The following is a 17,884-nucleotide window of genomic DNA, read 5'->3' as shown; positions in this document are numbered from 1 at the left end:
GATAAGAGCTGACAGCACTGAATAAATGACAGAGAGATCAGAGAGACGCGACGACGTCTGAAAGTAAATCAGTGACGGGAAGCGAAAGATACAGAGGCTGAGTTAACCTGATCATCTCGATGGTATTTTATAACTGCGTTTCTGTGCTTTATTATCCAGGGAATGCATGAACTAATCAAACCTTGAATGCACTGTAAGTGGCTTTAAGTGTATCTGTGTCCCTGCAGCACAGAAGCAGTCATCAGTAGCACAGGTATATTTGTAGCAATAGACAACAATACATTGTATGAGTCACAATTATACATTTCTCTTTTATGCCAAAAATCATTAGGATATTAAGTAAAGATCATGTTCCATGAAAGATATTTAGTAAATGTCCTACTGTAAATATATCAAAACTTAATTTTTGATTAGTAATACACATTGCTAAGAACTTCATTTGAACAACTTTAAAGATGATTTTCTCAATATTTAGATTTTTTTGTTCCCTCAGATTCCAGATTTTCAAATAGTTGTATCTCAGACAAATATTGTCCTCCTAACAAACCATACATCAATGGAGAGATTATTTATGATGCATAAATGTCAATTTCAAAACATTGACCCTGATGACTGGTTTTGTGCTCCAGCGTCACAATATGACAAATGATAAATAATAACTGTAGTGAATCAGTCGCTCTGTGTGTGCGCAGGTTCAGACAGACATCCACGTGAACACTACGAAGCAGACTCTTCAGGGTGTGGCGTTCCCTCTGGACGGAGAAGCCTTCGCTGCGATACAGCAGTTCAAGGACAAAAAACTCAATACGTTCAGCTGGTGAGAGAAGCACACGTCCCACAATGCTGTACTCAGTTGGCAATAGAGAGTTTTGCTTGATATCGGTTTGTTTTATTTCCAAAGAGCATCAATTTTGAGAAGGAGCTGATCGTGTTGTCGAACACGGACGCCACGGTAGTGAAGGATCTGCCCAAGAGGATCCCAAAGACGGCGGCGCGCTATCACTTCTTCCGCTTCAAACACTCCTCAACGGAGGGCGACTACCTGGAGTCTGCAGGTACAGACGGTCATCCACTTCCCCTCTCCCTAATCCACATTACAGTCAACTAAAACTACACCAACACCATCCAAAAATACACGTCATTGCCTTGAAGTTAAACATAAAATTATATTTTTTTAATTAAAAAAAAAAAAAAAAAAAAAAAAAAAAAAAATATATATATATAGATATACTATTTAATTTTAGTTAAAGTTTTAGGAACTTAGTTTTGTGTTTTTGACATTTTTATTAGTGATTTTAATCTCTCATTTTTATTTCAGTTTTAGTTATTTTACTACATAAAGTTAAACAAAGTAAAACTGAGAAATGCTGCTTTGGCAACTAGCTGAGATAAAAAAAAGTGTGTGTGTGTGTGTGTATGTATTATATATATATATATATATATATATATATATATATAGATATATATATATTTATATATATATATATATATATATAATTTTTTTTTTATTTTTATTTCTGTTAAAGCTTTTTATTTTTAATTTTAATTAAATGTTTTTGTATGGTTTTAGTTAACTATAATAATCCTGGTTGCCAAGCCAGCATTTCAAATTAAAACTGACAACAATAATAATAATAATGAAACTATATAAAAGACAAAAACCACAAAATAAAATTACTTAAGCTTTTAAAATTAAAATGAAAACAGAATAATATTAAAATAAAAACTCAAGATATTAACAGAGACTATAATAGCCTGTTGTTGTGGTTTCAGTGTTTATTTACTCCATGCCGGGGTACAGCTGTGGGATCCGCGAGCGCATGCTTTACTCCAGCTGTAAGAATCCTCTGCTGGAGATGGTGGAGAACAAACTGCAGATGGAGGTGGAGAAGAGAGGTCAGTTTGGCTTGGCTCCTGATTAGAGGAATATTCTGGGGTGAAGAAGTTCAAATCCACATTCAGGACACTAGCACATCATTACGACTCATGTGCAGTGTGTAAAAAACAAAAAGCAAAAATGATTTACAGGATTTCTGTCATACTTTGGAAATATACTTTATTAAAAATTAAATTATTAATGACAAATAGAATACAAATACTATATTTTTATTATTTTAAAATGTACAAGTTTCTAATTTTATTTTTAATTTGTACATTTTTATCATTTAAATTCTAATTTCTAATTTTATGATTTTATTTCTAATCTACATTCCTGTCATATTAATTCTAATTTCTATTTTCTTTCCAATTTCAAAATTTCTGTCATTTTAATTTTAAGTTTCAATTTTGTTTCCATTTTTTTTTTTTCCTTTTCACAGTTTTAATTCTGACTTGCTGCTGATTCTCTCTCATAGCCTCTATCTTACATGCAGGGGCAGTGTCACATTCAGCCTACACATTTGAACTCCATCTGAATTTTCTCTATTTTATTTTTTCATTTTAACCCTCTCCTCACATGGTGGTGAAAATGAGCCTTTTATTTCAGTGAATTCAATAATTATTTTAATTCAATAATCTTTTTTATTTAATATTTTGCATTTTTAGGGTATTTTATGCTACTAAATTATATTTATGTAACATCTATAATCCACTTATTACTTGTTAACCACTTTTTTGAGCATAGACCTAAAAATGAAATTTCCAGCTTAAACTGTCATAAATCTTGAATGCTTTGGAGTGATAAAGTTTGGTCTTTTTTTAAAGAAGACACTTGGCAGATTATTGCTAGAGTGAAACAAAGTTAGAAAAAAGTGCGACAAAAAAGTTATAGAAGTTTATTATTATGAAAAATGCACAAAAATACTATTTAAAAATTTTATATGATATATTTTCAAAATATTTACAAAACATGTTTTACTCTAAAATCAAAGCCATGAATGTAAACAAGTTGTCTTCCAAATTTGAAGTTGATATCGCAAAACACAAGCTTTCAGTTCGGGGCACAATACCAAACGTTTCCACAAATTAATTTCTGGTCATTTTGTACAAGTGTGAATATTTTTTTCATCACATTTTCATTTCATGTCCATGACCCCCCCCCCCCCCCCCCCCCCCCCCCCATAGCAAGTCCCAAATCCTTCACCAAGTTTCATACCATTACGATTAAAAATAAAAATTGTCCGAGCTGAAGTGACGTTTGATGGCGTTTTAGCAGACTGCCTTCAATATCAGCTGTTTTTAGAGTAGAGTACTTATATTTAGTAGTAGTAGTACAATGACCTCTTATATGGCAAAAGATGAAGGGAATTTTGGTTTTTCAGTTTATGACTCCTTTAAAGAAAACACTTGCCAGATTATTGCTGTTGTAAAAAAGTGAAACTGAAAATAGTTATAAAATGTATGTTTATTATTATGAAAATGATTCTGATTATCTGGAACAAGTTTTGAAGTTGATATTGCAAAACATGAGCTTTCAGTAAAATTTAGTTTGGGGGCGCAGCCATTCATTTCCATTTTTTTGTACAAGTGTGACAAATGTTTTCACTAGCTTTTCATTTGATGTCCATGATTTTTCCCCCACATAGCAAGCACCAAAACATTTACCAACTTCCATACCATTCCAATGAAATCAGATATTCTAATATATATAATATATAGATATATCTATATATATATATATATTTATTTATTTATTTTTATTTTTTTTACAGCCAAAAATGACAGAAGAGCATCAGAGGGTTCATTTTTAGGGCTGCGAGAATACATCGATGTGAGATCTTCTGAATGCATGGAGATTCTCTCTGGAATCGATTCTGAGCTTAGTTTTTAACAGCAGATGGCGCTCTACTCTAGTTTTTATCCGCACACTCAAACGCTCATGAAGAACAGCGCTGAAGAGGGCTTGTGTGTTTGGCCAAATCCTGTAATCTAACCTCATCTCAGAATGCTTTTATGACGCCAGATTAATGTAAACAACCCACTGTGAACACCCTTGTAGTTTTCGAATTTTATGAATGATTATTTTAGGTTCAAGTGTGTGTAAGGATTAGGAAGCGAGCAGAGTTCGGGTGTTTCTAAAGCATGCAGCGTTCAAAACTAAGCTCAGAATCGACTCGAGAAAGAATCGCCATGCATTAACAAAATCTCCGAATCGATGCAGAATCTTTTCTCGATTTGTGATGCATTGATACATTTTTAGTTATAATGTCTGAGCTGAAGCGGCATGTGTGGCGTAAATCTCAGCGTGTTTTTCCTCGCAGATGGAGATCGATAACGGCGATGAGCTGACGGCCGATTTCCTCTACGATGAGGTTCATCCCAAGCAGCACGCGCACAAGCAGGCGTTCGCCAAACCGCGCGGGCCGACCGGGAGAAAAGGCGATCGCAGGATCACGCGACGCCCCGGAGACGGCCAGGAGGCTGACGATTAACAGCAGACCAGCGCCAATCCAAGAGGCCACACCCTTCATTCCTCACAGAGTCTGATGCAGAGCTATGCACATTGTTACACAAACACCTCTGCGGTGCATTAATGAGCTGTACTTCAATTTTAAACCGAACGAACCAATTATTAAAAATATTGTACAAGGCTTTAGTGATTTTAAACTGTGCCAAAATCAGGTGAAGACGTGATCTCTGCAAACCGTCGCCATTCCTTTTATTGTGTCTTATATTGTTTTATTTTTCTATTTTGTACCAAACACGAGGGAGATGTTAATCACATGGCTCACATCCGATGGATCAGACACATTTTTTTACCACATAAACTCATGTTTTGATATGATTGTTTTGGTTCCCATGTGCCAGGATGCTCATTTTTCTATGCAAATGCTGTTCTGTTGTTTTGTTTTCCGATGTTTTTGTCTCTGATTGTGGCCTGAAGTGAATTATCTCGCCGTCTCCCGAGACGATGGAGCCAGATCAGGACACATAATTATGATGAATCTAAAAAGGGAAGATGGAAATATATGGGTGAATTCTATTGAATCACTGTTAGGTCAAGCGAACACAGGTCACTTGGAGTATCTACTGTCATTTGGCAAACCACTGTTTATCAGCAGCCACTCTTGAGTTTCACATGTAGCCTGTCTGTGCCGAGAGTGTGTGTGTGTGTGTGTGTACAGACGCCTCAAATACTGTCTGTGTACAACTTTTTTTTTTTTTTTTAGAGAGAGAAAAATAAAGTATTTGAATCATTGAATGGACTGTCCTTTATTACACAATACAGGAGAGATTCACACAGGGCATTCTGGGTCATGAAAATGAGCGTTTTGGGAAATTTGTGGCTAAATTTCAACAGGAATGTGAAATAAATATAGATTTACCCTCAACAACTCATCTGGAGCTCTGGGAATGTTTGAGATGAAGATCTTCCAGTTCAGACAGAACCTGACAATTAAAAAAAATATATATATAAATTAATATAAATGTATGTATATTTTATTATATTTATATATTATATATTTTTTATATGGTTTTCTTAAATTTGTATACACTTTTGTATTTGTGTACACTTATGATTTGATAAATATAAGGAAAAAAACAAAAATGTTACCAATTAATCTGGTCAAATGTATGGTTAATTATTAAACTTACTAAATATACAGCTTAAAAATAAATAAATATAAGATAGATATTCTACAAAAATTGTATAAAACAACTATAAAATATAACATGAAATTGTAATCTTTAAATATAATCATATAATATGAAAATGTTAATTCTAGACTAAGCATTTGGCAAACATGCAAATTATATGAATTAAATTATAGTTTTCAAAACAAAAGCTTTTTAAATGTCATATTTTCATATACTTTTGGTTTAATATATATTCATAATAATTTAATGTAAAACATAAATATAAATCTTTACATGAACGTTCAAATAAATATAAACTGATATATTCAATAAAACGAAGAAAATCATTTAAATTAATATAAATATGAATTAATTTTAAGATAAGAATTTAGAAAACATGCAAATTAGTGACTACTGGTTAACAAAACATTATAATCTCTAAATATAAGCATAACTAAAAATGAAAAAAAAAAATCAAAACAAAAGAAAACTATATATATATATAATTATTTTAATATTCTATAATACATAAAACACATTTTTTATATATTATATTTTTATAATATATTTTATACAATTAGTTTATAAAATACTTTATAAAATAATAGAACAAATAATATGAAAAACAAAATAATTCAAAAAATATAAAACAAATATTTCTTAAATTAAATGTAATATCTGCTAAGTGATTGAAGTTTAAGTCCATGATAACACACACACACACACACACACACACACACACACACACACACACACACACACACACACACACACACACACACACACACACACGCACCATAAACACACACACACAGGACACAGACACAGACACACACACACACACACACACACACACCACACAGACCAGAAACAGACACAGACACACACAGACACAGACAGACACACACAGACAAACACAGACACACATAGACACACTCAGACACACACACACACACACACAAAAAAACACAGACACACACAGACACACACAGACACAGACACACACAGACACACTCAGACACAGACACAGACACACTCAGACACAGACACAGACACACTCAGACACAGACACACTCAGACACAGACACACTCAGACACAGACACAGACACACACACACACACACTCAGACACAGACACACAGACACAGACACACTCAGACACAGACACACTTAAACACAGACACACACAGACACAGACACACTCAGACAGACAAACACACACACACACACACACACACACACACACAGACACAGACACACACACCACACACACACACACACACACACACACACACACACACAGACACACACACACACACAATACAAACACACAACCAGAACAAGACACAGACACACAGACACACACACACAGACCACACACAGACACACTCAGACACACACACACAGACAGACACACAATCACACACACACACACACCACACACACACAGACACAAGACACAGACACAACACAGACACACAGACATAACACACACACACACACACCACACACACAGACACACTCAGAGACACACACAGACACACACACACACACACACACACACACACATAAACACCACACACACACACACACACACACACACACACACACAGAGACAAAAAACACAGACACACACAGACACAGACACAGACACACACACACACACACACACACAGACACACACACACACACACACACACACACACACACACACACACAGACACAGACACACACAGACACACACACACACAGACACAGACACAGACACACACACACACACACACAGACACACACAGACACAGACACACAGACACACACGCAGACACACACCACACACCACACACCACCACACACCACACACTCAGACACAGACACACTCAGACACAGACACACCTCAGACACAGACACAGACACACACAGACACACACACAGACACACACAGACACACACACACACACACACACACATACACACGCACACACACAGACACACATAGACAGACACACACACAGACACACACAGACACAGACACACACACATAGACACACACACACACACACACACACACACACACACACACACACAGACACTGTCACAGACACACACACACACAGACACACAGACACACACAAACACACACAGACACACAAAGACACACACACACACACAGACACACACACACACACACACACACACACACACACACACACACACACACAGACACAGACACAGACACACTCAGACACAGACACACACACACACACAACACAAACACACACACACACACACACACACACACTACGCTCTACACACTCAGACACAGACACACACAGACACAGACCACACACACACACACACACACACACACACACACACACACACACACACACACACACACACACACACAGACACACTCAGACACAGACACACACAGACACACACACACACACACACACACACACACACACACACACACAACACACACACACACACACACACACACACACACACACACACACACACACACACCTCTGTGATGGTGGGTCTTTTGTTTTTCTTCTCACAGAGACACTGAGACGCCACGTCATACATCCGCTCCACCGCCTCCATCTGCCATCCCTGCATCTTCCCATCAACGAAGTCCTCCAGAGAGAGCTCCTCATCCTCGATCTCGTCCTTCATCTCCATCTGAAACACACAACAGCTCAGACTCAGACTCTGGGACGCACCTGGAGACGTCGAGACTGAAGCTTCACCGACCAGCAGTTTGGGATCACGGCTCTCATCGACCGGAGGAAGACCGGACAGGATCTCCAGCAACACCTGCGCAATAAACACACACACACACACACACACACACACACACACACTGTGAGGAGCTGCACAGACCTCTCAACTAGGGGTGTGCGATGCTGACAAAAAATAATAACTCAATATTTTCTGGGATTTTATTGATATTGATAATTAGCTGATATTTAGCTGAATGTGTTACAACTTATTTCAAATAAAAAACCACATAAAACATAAAACTCCTAAAGATTTTGATATTCTTCATATTCTGTGTGGTGGTCAGTTCACACTGATAGAAATTAATCATTTCCAATGATTAATTGGTTTTTGAACTTTTATGGGCATTCCTACCTTTATAAAGCCATTTTTCTAAAAGTGTGCATTATCTTTTGAGTCAGATTCATACAATTAATCAATGAATTAGAATAATGTGACATTTGGGCTGTTACCAAGCAAATGAAATCAGTTTTGACAAAATTCATCTTTGCAATCCAGACATAAGCTGCACCTGAAGTGGCATTTAGATGTGTTTTACAACACTGTTTAAACCAGAACGTCAATGTATTTAACCTGCAATTACAAATGCATGAATAATGTTTTGATATATTAAACATACAACGTTGAATACTGTTATTTGAAATTATGAAAAAAATTGCACTGTGAGATATTGATTAACTATATGAAATTATATAAATACTGTATATATTTTCTGTCCCCAAGTCTTGAATTTGTGATCATTCTAAATGTATTTTAATAGACTGAATCATGCAGTGAAAGAACACACTCTTAATGTGACTCGCACTAGTCTAGACTTCACGTAATGCCTGCACTCTGTAGGTGTGTTTTGTTTTGAATGGTTTTTTGCAAAAAAAACAACAATTGTGATATTATTGCAGATGATATATATATATATACATATATATATATATCCGTCCTTCACGGGCCGATCGTCCCCAGCCGCCCGTCCATGACTGTCAGCTCGCGGTGCGTAATATTATTAACCTGCTGGAGAGAGGTGGCTGATGGGTAACTCATGGTACACTGCCACTGAAAAAGTTTGGGATTAAACAAACTTATTTGTTTGTTTGTATGTTTGTTTTGGTAATATTGTGAAATATTATTACAATTTAAAATAATTGTTTTTAAATTTATTATACTTTAAATTATCATTTATTTCTGTGATGCAAAGCTGAATTTTTAGGAGCATTATCACATGATCCTTTAGAAATCATTCTAATATGATGATTCATTATCAAAGTTGGAAACAGTTCTGCTGCTTAATATTTTTTCAGAACATGTGATACTTTTTTAGGATACTTTGATGAATAAAAAGTAAAAAAAAAACAAAAAAAAAAACAATATACACTACTGGTCAGTAATTTGGGGTCAGTAATTTTTTTTCTTTCTTTTTTTTAAATAAAATCAATACTTTTATTCAGCAAGGATGTGTTAAATTGATAAAAAGTGATAGTAAAAGAAAATATATTATTAGAATATATATTATTAGAATTTTGTTTTTTATTTTGAATAAATGCAGTTCTTTTTAACCTTTTCTTCATCAAATATATTAGACAGCAGAACTGTTTCCAACACTCATAATAAATCAGAATATTAGAATGATTTCTAAATGATCATGTGATAGACTGGATGTTACATGTGACACTGAAGGCTGGAGTAATGATGCTGAAAATTCAGCTTTGCATCACAGGAATAAATTATTTTTTTTAAAGTATATTCAAATAGAAAACTATTATTTTATGTTGTAATAATATATCACAATATTACTGTTTTTTCTGTATTTTTGATCAAATAAATGCAGGCTTGATGAGCAGAAGAAACTTCTTTCAAAAACATTAAAAATAGTAATGTTTCCAAACTTTTGACCTGTACTGTATTTATATGGCACACTCCTAATCTGAACATGAATAACTGCTGAATGTTAGCAGGACGGACCACGCCGAAGCTGAAGATGTCAGATTTAGGAGTGATTTCTCCTCGCAGGGCCTCCGGCGCCATGTAGGCCGTCGTACCCACAATCCTCCCCGTCATGACCGTCGAGCACGTGTGACTGGCCGAGGCGCGTGTCAGACCGAAGTCAGAGATCTTCGGAACGAGGTCCTCATCCAATAAGATGTTCCCGCTGTTAAACAGATGCAATAATGTTTTAGAGATCTGTGACACATCTGGCTTGATCACTGAAACGTTGTAGGTTAAAAAAAAAATTCAAAGAAAAACACGATTCAAATGTTATATATATATATATATATACATATATATATATATATATATATATACCACATATACATATACATATATATATATATATATATATATATATATATATACATATACATATATATATATACATATATATACATATATATATATACATATATATATATATAATATATATATATATTTAAACATAAACACACACACATTTATCCAAAGATGCACTTAAATTAAGTGGAAGGCATGCAAACAATTGTTAAAACAAACCCAGTCTTTTACATAAGCATTAAAATTTTAAATTTTTATATAAAAATGTAAACTATTTAATAAAAAATAACTATAAACTATAAATATAATTTATGAGTATTTTGAATTTTAGATTTTTTAGTTTTCACTGTAATTTTTTTTAATTAATTTTGAATTGTCTTTGTCATTTATATAATTTTTTTATATATTTCTTTAGTGATTTTAGTACTTTAACAAGAGCTTATTATAGGCAAATTCTAGGCATTTTTAAATTTTATTTTAGCTTTATTTCATTAACCCCCAAATTTTTTTTTTTGTATAATTGTTCAAATAATGTATGAAAATATACATTCTAAGCAAAGCATTTAACAAACATGCAAATTAGGGTAATTTAATGATTTAATTGTATTGAATGGTTAAAGCAGGCCACACGACGAGGCTCCTGGAGCATCTGGTTTGTGTCTGCGCTCACCTCTTGACGTCTCGGTGGATGTGGCTGTTCTGATGCAGGTACTGCAGTCCTCTGGCGGCTCCTGCGCTGATGCAGCATCTGCTGAGCCACGAGAGAGCCGAAGCCCCGTCTGCACAGGCCAGCCGCTCCAGCAGAGAGCCCCCGGGCATGAACTCATACACCAAACACAGGTGCTCCCCGTCACTGGAGAAGCCCACCATGCTCACCAGGTTCTCGTGCTTCAGACTGAGACAACACAGACGCTCACATCACACAAATGAGAATGAAAAACACATTCATCATGAAGGATTCTCCTGCTCTGTCACGATGGACTGTTCTCTCTCTGAAGCATTCATGCATTTCTTCTTTTCTACAAAAAGCGCTGAAGAAGGACTGTTATTCTGTAACAGTTATGTCCTTTCCACTGTACATTTACCTTTATATAAAAAGAACATAAAATATACAGAATATTCAATCCTTACATTTTTATAATGTAATAAAAAACTATAAATGAAGAATGCTACAAAAAAAATCCATATTCGATACAAAAACTGCTAAGAGGTGAAAGTATAAAACATTTTTTTATCATTTATAAATATTTTATATATATATATTTATATATTAGAGCTGTCAAACGTTTAATCATGATTAATTGAATACAAAATATAAGTTTTTGTTTACATAATATGTGTGTGTATTGTGTTTATTTATTATGTAAACACACACATACAGTATATATTTTTTAAATATTTACATGTATATACATTTATATTATTTATAAATATATTTAACATATAAACATAACATATTTTTATTAAATATATGCATGTATGTGTTTGAATTTATATATATATATATATACACACACACACACATAATAAATAAACAGTGCACACTGATATATTATGTATACAATTTTTTTTATTTTGGATTATATACATATATATTTAATCCATCCTTTTTTTATAATTGTACAAATGAGGAATATATTATTATTTATAAATATGATGCATAACATATTTTTAATTACTATAATATAATTGTATAATTATATTTATAAACTGTTTTTATAAAGTATATTTAGAATTTATAAGTGATAATGTAATTATAAAAATAACTTTAATGAAGACTGTAACGAATTAAAACTGAATACAAAAACAAATGAAGAAAAAAGATTACTGATGAATCAAAAATCATATATGTGTACATTTATATACAATACATACAATATCAACAATATTTTATTATTTATAAATATTATGCAACACATATAAAAGTTTTATATTAATATAATAAAATTATCTATAAAATGCAATCAATCCATACTTTTTTTATAATGTAATGTAAATGATATAAAATTCTGAAACGTAATAATTGTTGAGTCTATAGTTACCTCCTGAGTGTTTGAATCTCTTGATTAAACCGAGTCCTGAGATCTTCAAGTGAGCTGTCGTCCATCTACAACATATCAGAAATCAAATGACTCTTATGTGCTGACAGACACTTTAGAAGTTAATTCACATCATATTTACTGTCTGCATTGAAACCTGTCCACTTTCTTAGTTAATTAGAGTAAATAAATCATCATCTCCGAGCGCTGCTGACTCACAGGATTGAGTTTTTTCACAGCTACATCAGTGCCGCCCATAGAGCCTCTGAAGACGACGCCAAAGCCCCCGGTGCCCAGCAAACACCCGCCGTCCTTCACGGGCCGATCGTCCCAGCCGCCCGTCATGACCGTCAGCTCGCGGTGCGTGAACGTGCAGAAACCTGCTGGAGAGAGGTGGCTGATGGGTAACTCATGGTACACTGCCACTGAAAAGGTTTGGGATTAAACAAACTTATTTGTTTGCTTGTATGTTTGTTTGGTCCAAGGGTTTATGTATTTGGCCAAGGAATTTGTTTTAGTGTCACAAGCTTCCAGTACACAGAGACAACAACAACACACAGATCATAAACATAAGATGTGAATAAAATAAACATGTATAAATACAAATAAACCACTAAAAAAAACAAAAAAACAATTGTATGTACAGGTGTGCTATCGACAGAATTGGAATAGAATAAAATAAATGAAATAAAAATACAAAGTAAGTTGTTCAAAAATACAGAAAAAAAGGTGAAATATTATTGCAATTTAAAACAATAGTTCTCAGTTTTAATATACTGTAATTTATTTCTGTGATGCACAGCTGTATTTTCAGCATCATTACTCCAGTCTTCAGTGTCACATGATCTTCAGAAATCATAATAATATACTGATTTATTATCACTGTTGAACGTTTTTCATTATCAGTTTTTGCTGCTTCATTTTTTAGCCTGTGATGCTTTTTTCAGGATTGTTTAATGAATAAAAAGTTAAAAAGAACAGCTTTTCTAACAATACAAATTTGTACTTTGATCACTTTATCAATTTAACACATCCTTGCTGAATACAACTATTAATTTCTTTTAAAAAAAAAGAAAGAAAAAAATGTACCGTCCCTAAATTTTTGAGCAGCAAATCATCATATTAGAATGATTTCTGAAGATCATGTGACACTGAAGACTGGAGTAATGATGCTGAAAATACAGCTGCACATCACAGAAATAAATAATATTTTACAGTATATTAAAATAGAAAACACTCATTTTAAATTGCAATAATATTTCACAATTTTTACTGTATTTTTAATCAAATAAATGCCAAAAAAAAAAAAAAATCTTACTTATGTTAAAGTTTTGGATGGCAGCGTAAGTCAAACAAAAAAAGATTTATATATACATTGAAAACAAACTGTATTCAGACACCTTCAACATTTCTCACATTATCACATTTTATTCCCTATAGTTTAGAAAATGGTAATAAAATATGACAAGAACTCTTCTGCGTCAGAACAAATTCATCTTGATAACGTCAGATAACTTTGATAGGTGTTAATTTAGCTCAACCAATTACCAATTAATGCTTCGTTTTCTTCAGTCTGTGGTGTAAAAAGATCACATTATCAATTAAAGAAAAACACTTCAGCAAAACATGCTCAGCTCAAAGTGTCCGAATCATTTTGCTCCCAAATTTGTATCAATTTTACATCATTGACCCAAATAATTTTTGGGTATAATATGGCACAGTTTACTTTATTTTGCTATACTCACTTACATAAATGACCTATAGTATGGAAGCCCGTTTATGCCACTAAATAAAAAATAAAAAAGGTTATTGCGATGTTTTATCTCACAATTCTGACTTTTTTTTCTCACAATTGCGAGTTATAAAGTCAGAATTGTGAGAAAAAAGGTCAGAATTGTGAGATATAAAGTCACAAACAGGCTTCCATACTATAGTGTCCTGCAGCTGCTAGTAGAAAGCTATCAGAGATGAATACTGGCTGGTTTGAGGGTACTGTATGTGTCAGGTGACAGAGGCAGACCTTCAGTGCCGCTCCAGGTGTTCTCCTCCGGCCCAGTGCTGTCCGGCTCCATCACCGCGGGTCTGCTGATCTCTGGACGCACGCACGCCTGCAGACACGCCTCGGACGGTCGCACCGCTGCCTCATACTGCAGTGTGCTGACCGACGCGCCGGAGGAGCCTGCTGTCAAACATCAGCGCGACACTGAGAACTACAGACCTTACTGAGACCATCCACTGAAGCAGAGCACATCACATTCCAGTTATACAGCACAAACACAAACAACAGTAGCTGACCACTGTGCTGTACAGAAAGAATAAACGTGACCCTGGACAACATACCAGTCATGAGGGTCGTTTTTAAATCTGAATAAATAATCTCTCCATTGATGTGTGGTTTGTTAGGAGGACAATATTTGTCTGAGATACAACTATTTGAAAATCTGGAATCTGAGGGTGCAAAAAAAATCTAAATATTGAGAAAATCATCTTTAAAGTTGTTCAAATGAAGTTCTTAGCAATGCATATTACTAATCAAAAATTAAGTTCGATATATTTACAGTAGGAAATTTACAAAATATCTTCATGGAACATGATCTTTACTTATTATCCTAATGATTTTTGGCATAAAAGAGAAACCCATATAATGTATTGTTACTATTGCTACAAATATAGCTGTGCTACTTAAGACTGCTTCTGTGCTGCAGTGTCACATATATATCTGAAAAAAAGATACAGAAAGAATAAAAAGACCTAATAGCAATGATAAGAGGAGTTAACATCAGAAACCCCTTTCAAATCAAAGACAGCTGTAAGCCTGAGAGAAAAGGTAAGTTTTAACTTCAGACTCTGTGGAAATGACAGAGGGAGACTATTAGCAATAGAGAAAATAAAGATGAAGCGCTGGTGAGCTGGAGCACCTGCGGAGGCGTGGCAGCTGCTGTGATCGGGCAGCAGGACGCTGACGGCGGCGAGCAGCTGGTGACGGAGCAGAATCTCCACCAGATCTCCAACCGTGCAGTCTGTGGTTCCCCAGTCGAACAGCATCTCCATCGTGGGACTCTTCCCCTGCAGAACCACCGCTTCAAACCTCCTGAAAACACACGCAGAAGAGTGAGCCGACGCCTAGCAACCACACAGGACACCCTAGCAACCGCACCAACAAAATAAACAAACAAAATTATCACATGTAAGTACTAAAATTGCTACAACTAACATTTAAATAAACATTTAAAAAATACAATAAAATAAAATATTTTTTAAAAGTATATATTTTATATATCATTTATTATAAATATTGTATATTATATAAAATCCATCTGATAAATCAACAACAAAATAAAAAACTTAAACTAAAATTGAAATGAAAACAGAATGCAAGATGAATATAATTCAAATTATTTATAAACAATATAATAGTATTTAGCCAAATAATAGCATACGAAAATATCACATAAATACTTATAAAATAACACTGGGCAGATCAATCAATAGAACGAACTGAACTAATTTAAATAATTATAAATATTATATTAATAATAAATAAATATTATTACAAAAAACATTTTTGTTTTAAAATAAAATATTAAATTAAAATGAAAAAAAAAATACAAAAAATGAAAGGAACAGTGATTAAAAATAATAAAAATAACAAAAACACAAGACAAAAGTACTAAAATGAAAATGCAAACTGAAAATATAAAATGAAGGATAATTCAAAATATTACTAAATAATAATTATATAATATGATAATAAAATTTTATAATAATAATAATAATAATAATAATAATAGTGTATTATCTGCACACGGTTTACTTCATTGTTTAGTCTTATTGGATTATTATTAATATTATTATTATCACCGGATGTGCTGCTGCGAGTAGCGCGCTTCTCCGGAGGCTCCGCTGATGTCCGTCGCGACGCTCCTCCAGGTGTGCTGCGGGTCCAGCAGGTCTGAAAGGGCTCTCAGCGTGGAGAACCGGAGCTTCCGGACCGGGGTGTCCCGCGTTACGTCACACATGATCCGTTATCAGCGTCTATCCTTCGCAAATCACGCTCGGACCCCCCGAAGGTCTACCTCTTCGACAGACTGAGAAACTTCCTTGGTCTGTTGTCATTTCCCCTTCCTACAACATCCGCTTTAAACTGAAACTACATGGGAATTAATTTAGTTAATATATGGCTGTCTACACAAGCACCAGGCGTCAAAGTCATTTTTATATATTAAAAAAGTGCGTACAATCGGCTACAAGTCTCGGAAAGTTGTTATTCCTGCAGAGGGCGCTGAACGCGTTGTCTTACAGCCGACTGTGATTGGTTCTGCCCGACCTGCGCTGAGAAAAGTAACAGCTGTCACGTGACAACGCACGGTTCGTTCTGATTTTATTTCTCACCAATATTTTTCTTTTCGTTTTCTTCACTTTAATACATGTGTATATGTTTATTATATGTTGGGAGTTATTGTTATGATTATTTTTTAATGATTCAATCGTGCTCACAGTAATATTGACAAACAACTTGACCAATCAGCGTTCTTTATATCGGTGACGTTTAAAGGCGGGTAAATGCGAATCAACCGAAATCCCAGCACTGGTAACTCAATGTAAAAGTAAAAATATAAGTCTATGGCAAATACATGTCGATTTTGTTTTCAGTATGTCTGCCCATCAAAAAGTATTAAGTCTGTTTTATTTAATGTCCGTAACTCAAGATATTTGTGAAACTGAGAGGAATTTACAGGTGTGTCCTCGTGCCTGTGGCGTTCAGTCTTCTAAAATATATCAGTCAAAACTTTGGATATATTGCAAAGACAACGTTTAACTCATCTAAATGGTAAGATTAATGTTTATGATTCTGGCCGCCGTGCCCAACGAGACTGTATTATATGCTGCAGAAGGGAGTCAGTCCCATAGACTCCTCATGTTAAAATGCCCAGCTTTAAAAAACATGTTTACAGCCTGGTTCAAAACATGATTTTGGTCTATATAGCGAATTTTGCCCTTCATGACAACTGTGAGGAGGGTGAATTTTTTTAGAACTCTTTCGTTTAAATTATATTAAGCCTTAAAGTTCTGCATAATTAAGGGCGTGGCCTCTTGAGTGACAGGTGGAATGCCAATGCTGACACTGTCGTCGCGCTAGGTGGGCGTGGCTTCAGCAACCAGCTCCCGCCTTTTTGCCCAATTTAGATTATTCGGAAGTGACGTGCTGCCAAGATTGCGACGGCCCGCTCCGCCCATTTTATTTAATCAAAATAATC

General features: G+C 34.6%; 3 protein-coding genes across 10 annotated transcripts in view; 2 read left to right on the top strand and 1 right to left on the bottom strand.

Moving 5' to 3' along the window:
- Positions 1-5,140, top strand: part of twf1a (twinfilin actin-binding protein 1a) — a 13,211-nt gene extending 8,071 nt beyond the window's left edge. The window contains 5 exon segments of the mRNA XM_042753080.1: positions 693-801; positions 804-817; positions 902-1,055; positions 1,774-1,893; positions 4,198-5,140. Of these exon segments, the coding sequence (XP_042609014.1) occupies positions 693-801; positions 804-817; positions 902-1,055; positions 1,774-1,893; positions 4,198-4,370 (570 nt within the window). The 3' untranslated portion in view covers positions 4,371-5,140.
- myo9ab (myosin IXAb) overlaps positions 1-17,884 on the top strand; it is a 709,890-nt gene that overhangs the window by 359,078 nt on the left and 332,928 nt on the right.
- Positions 4,573-16,822, bottom strand: irak4 (interleukin-1 receptor-associated kinase 4). 8 transcript variants are annotated; one of them, XM_042753075.1, is made up of 11 exons: positions 16,488-16,804; positions 15,545-15,717; positions 14,647-14,808; positions 12,846-13,009; positions 12,630-12,694; positions 11,258-11,482; positions 10,261-10,447; positions 8,278-8,340; positions 8,047-8,205; positions 5,265-5,328; positions 4,573-4,884 (listed from the first exon to the last, which is right to left on the bottom strand). In XM_042753075.1, the coding sequence occupies exons 1-10, from the start codon at positions 16,643-16,645 to the stop codon at positions 5,275-5,277; spliced, it is 1,410 nt and encodes a 469-aa protein (XP_042609009.1). In that variant the 5' UTR covers positions 16,646-16,804; the 3' UTR covers positions 4,573-4,884; positions 5,265-5,274. The 8 variants fall into 8 exon arrangements, with proteins under 8 accessions (XP_042609009.1, XP_042609010.1, XP_042609005.1 ...); XM_042753076.1 differs by having other exon boundaries at positions 12,846-13,006; positions 14,647-14,805; positions 16,488-16,781; XM_042753071.1 differs by having other exon boundaries at positions 8,047-8,340; positions 16,488-16,822.

Source organism: Cyprinus carpio, chromosome B25 (assembly GCF_018340385.1).
Source record: "Cyprinus carpio isolate SPL01 chromosome B25, ASM1834038v1, whole genome shotgun sequence".
NCBI lineage: Eukaryota > Metazoa > Chordata > Actinopteri > Cypriniformes > Cyprinidae > Cyprinus > Cyprinus carpio.
Note: the sequence above shows the minus strand (reverse complement) of the source record. Positions and strands in the feature narration are given on the sequence as shown.

Bases quoted from the DNA above. Each gene is read 5' to 3' on its own strand.
- irak4 (XM_042753071.1), bottom strand. From the start codon at position 16,645: ATGTGTGACGTAACGCGGGACACCCCGGTCCGGAAGCTCCGGTTCTCC. The intron at 15,718-16,487 runs GTGATAATAATA...GTGTGTTTTCAG, and splicing joins TACTCGCAGCAGCACATCCG to GAGGTTTGAAGCGGTGGTTC. The intron at 12,695-12,845 runs GTGAGTCAGCAG...GATATGTTGTAG, and splicing joins CTGTGAAAAAACTCAATCCT to ATGGACGACAGCTCACTTGA.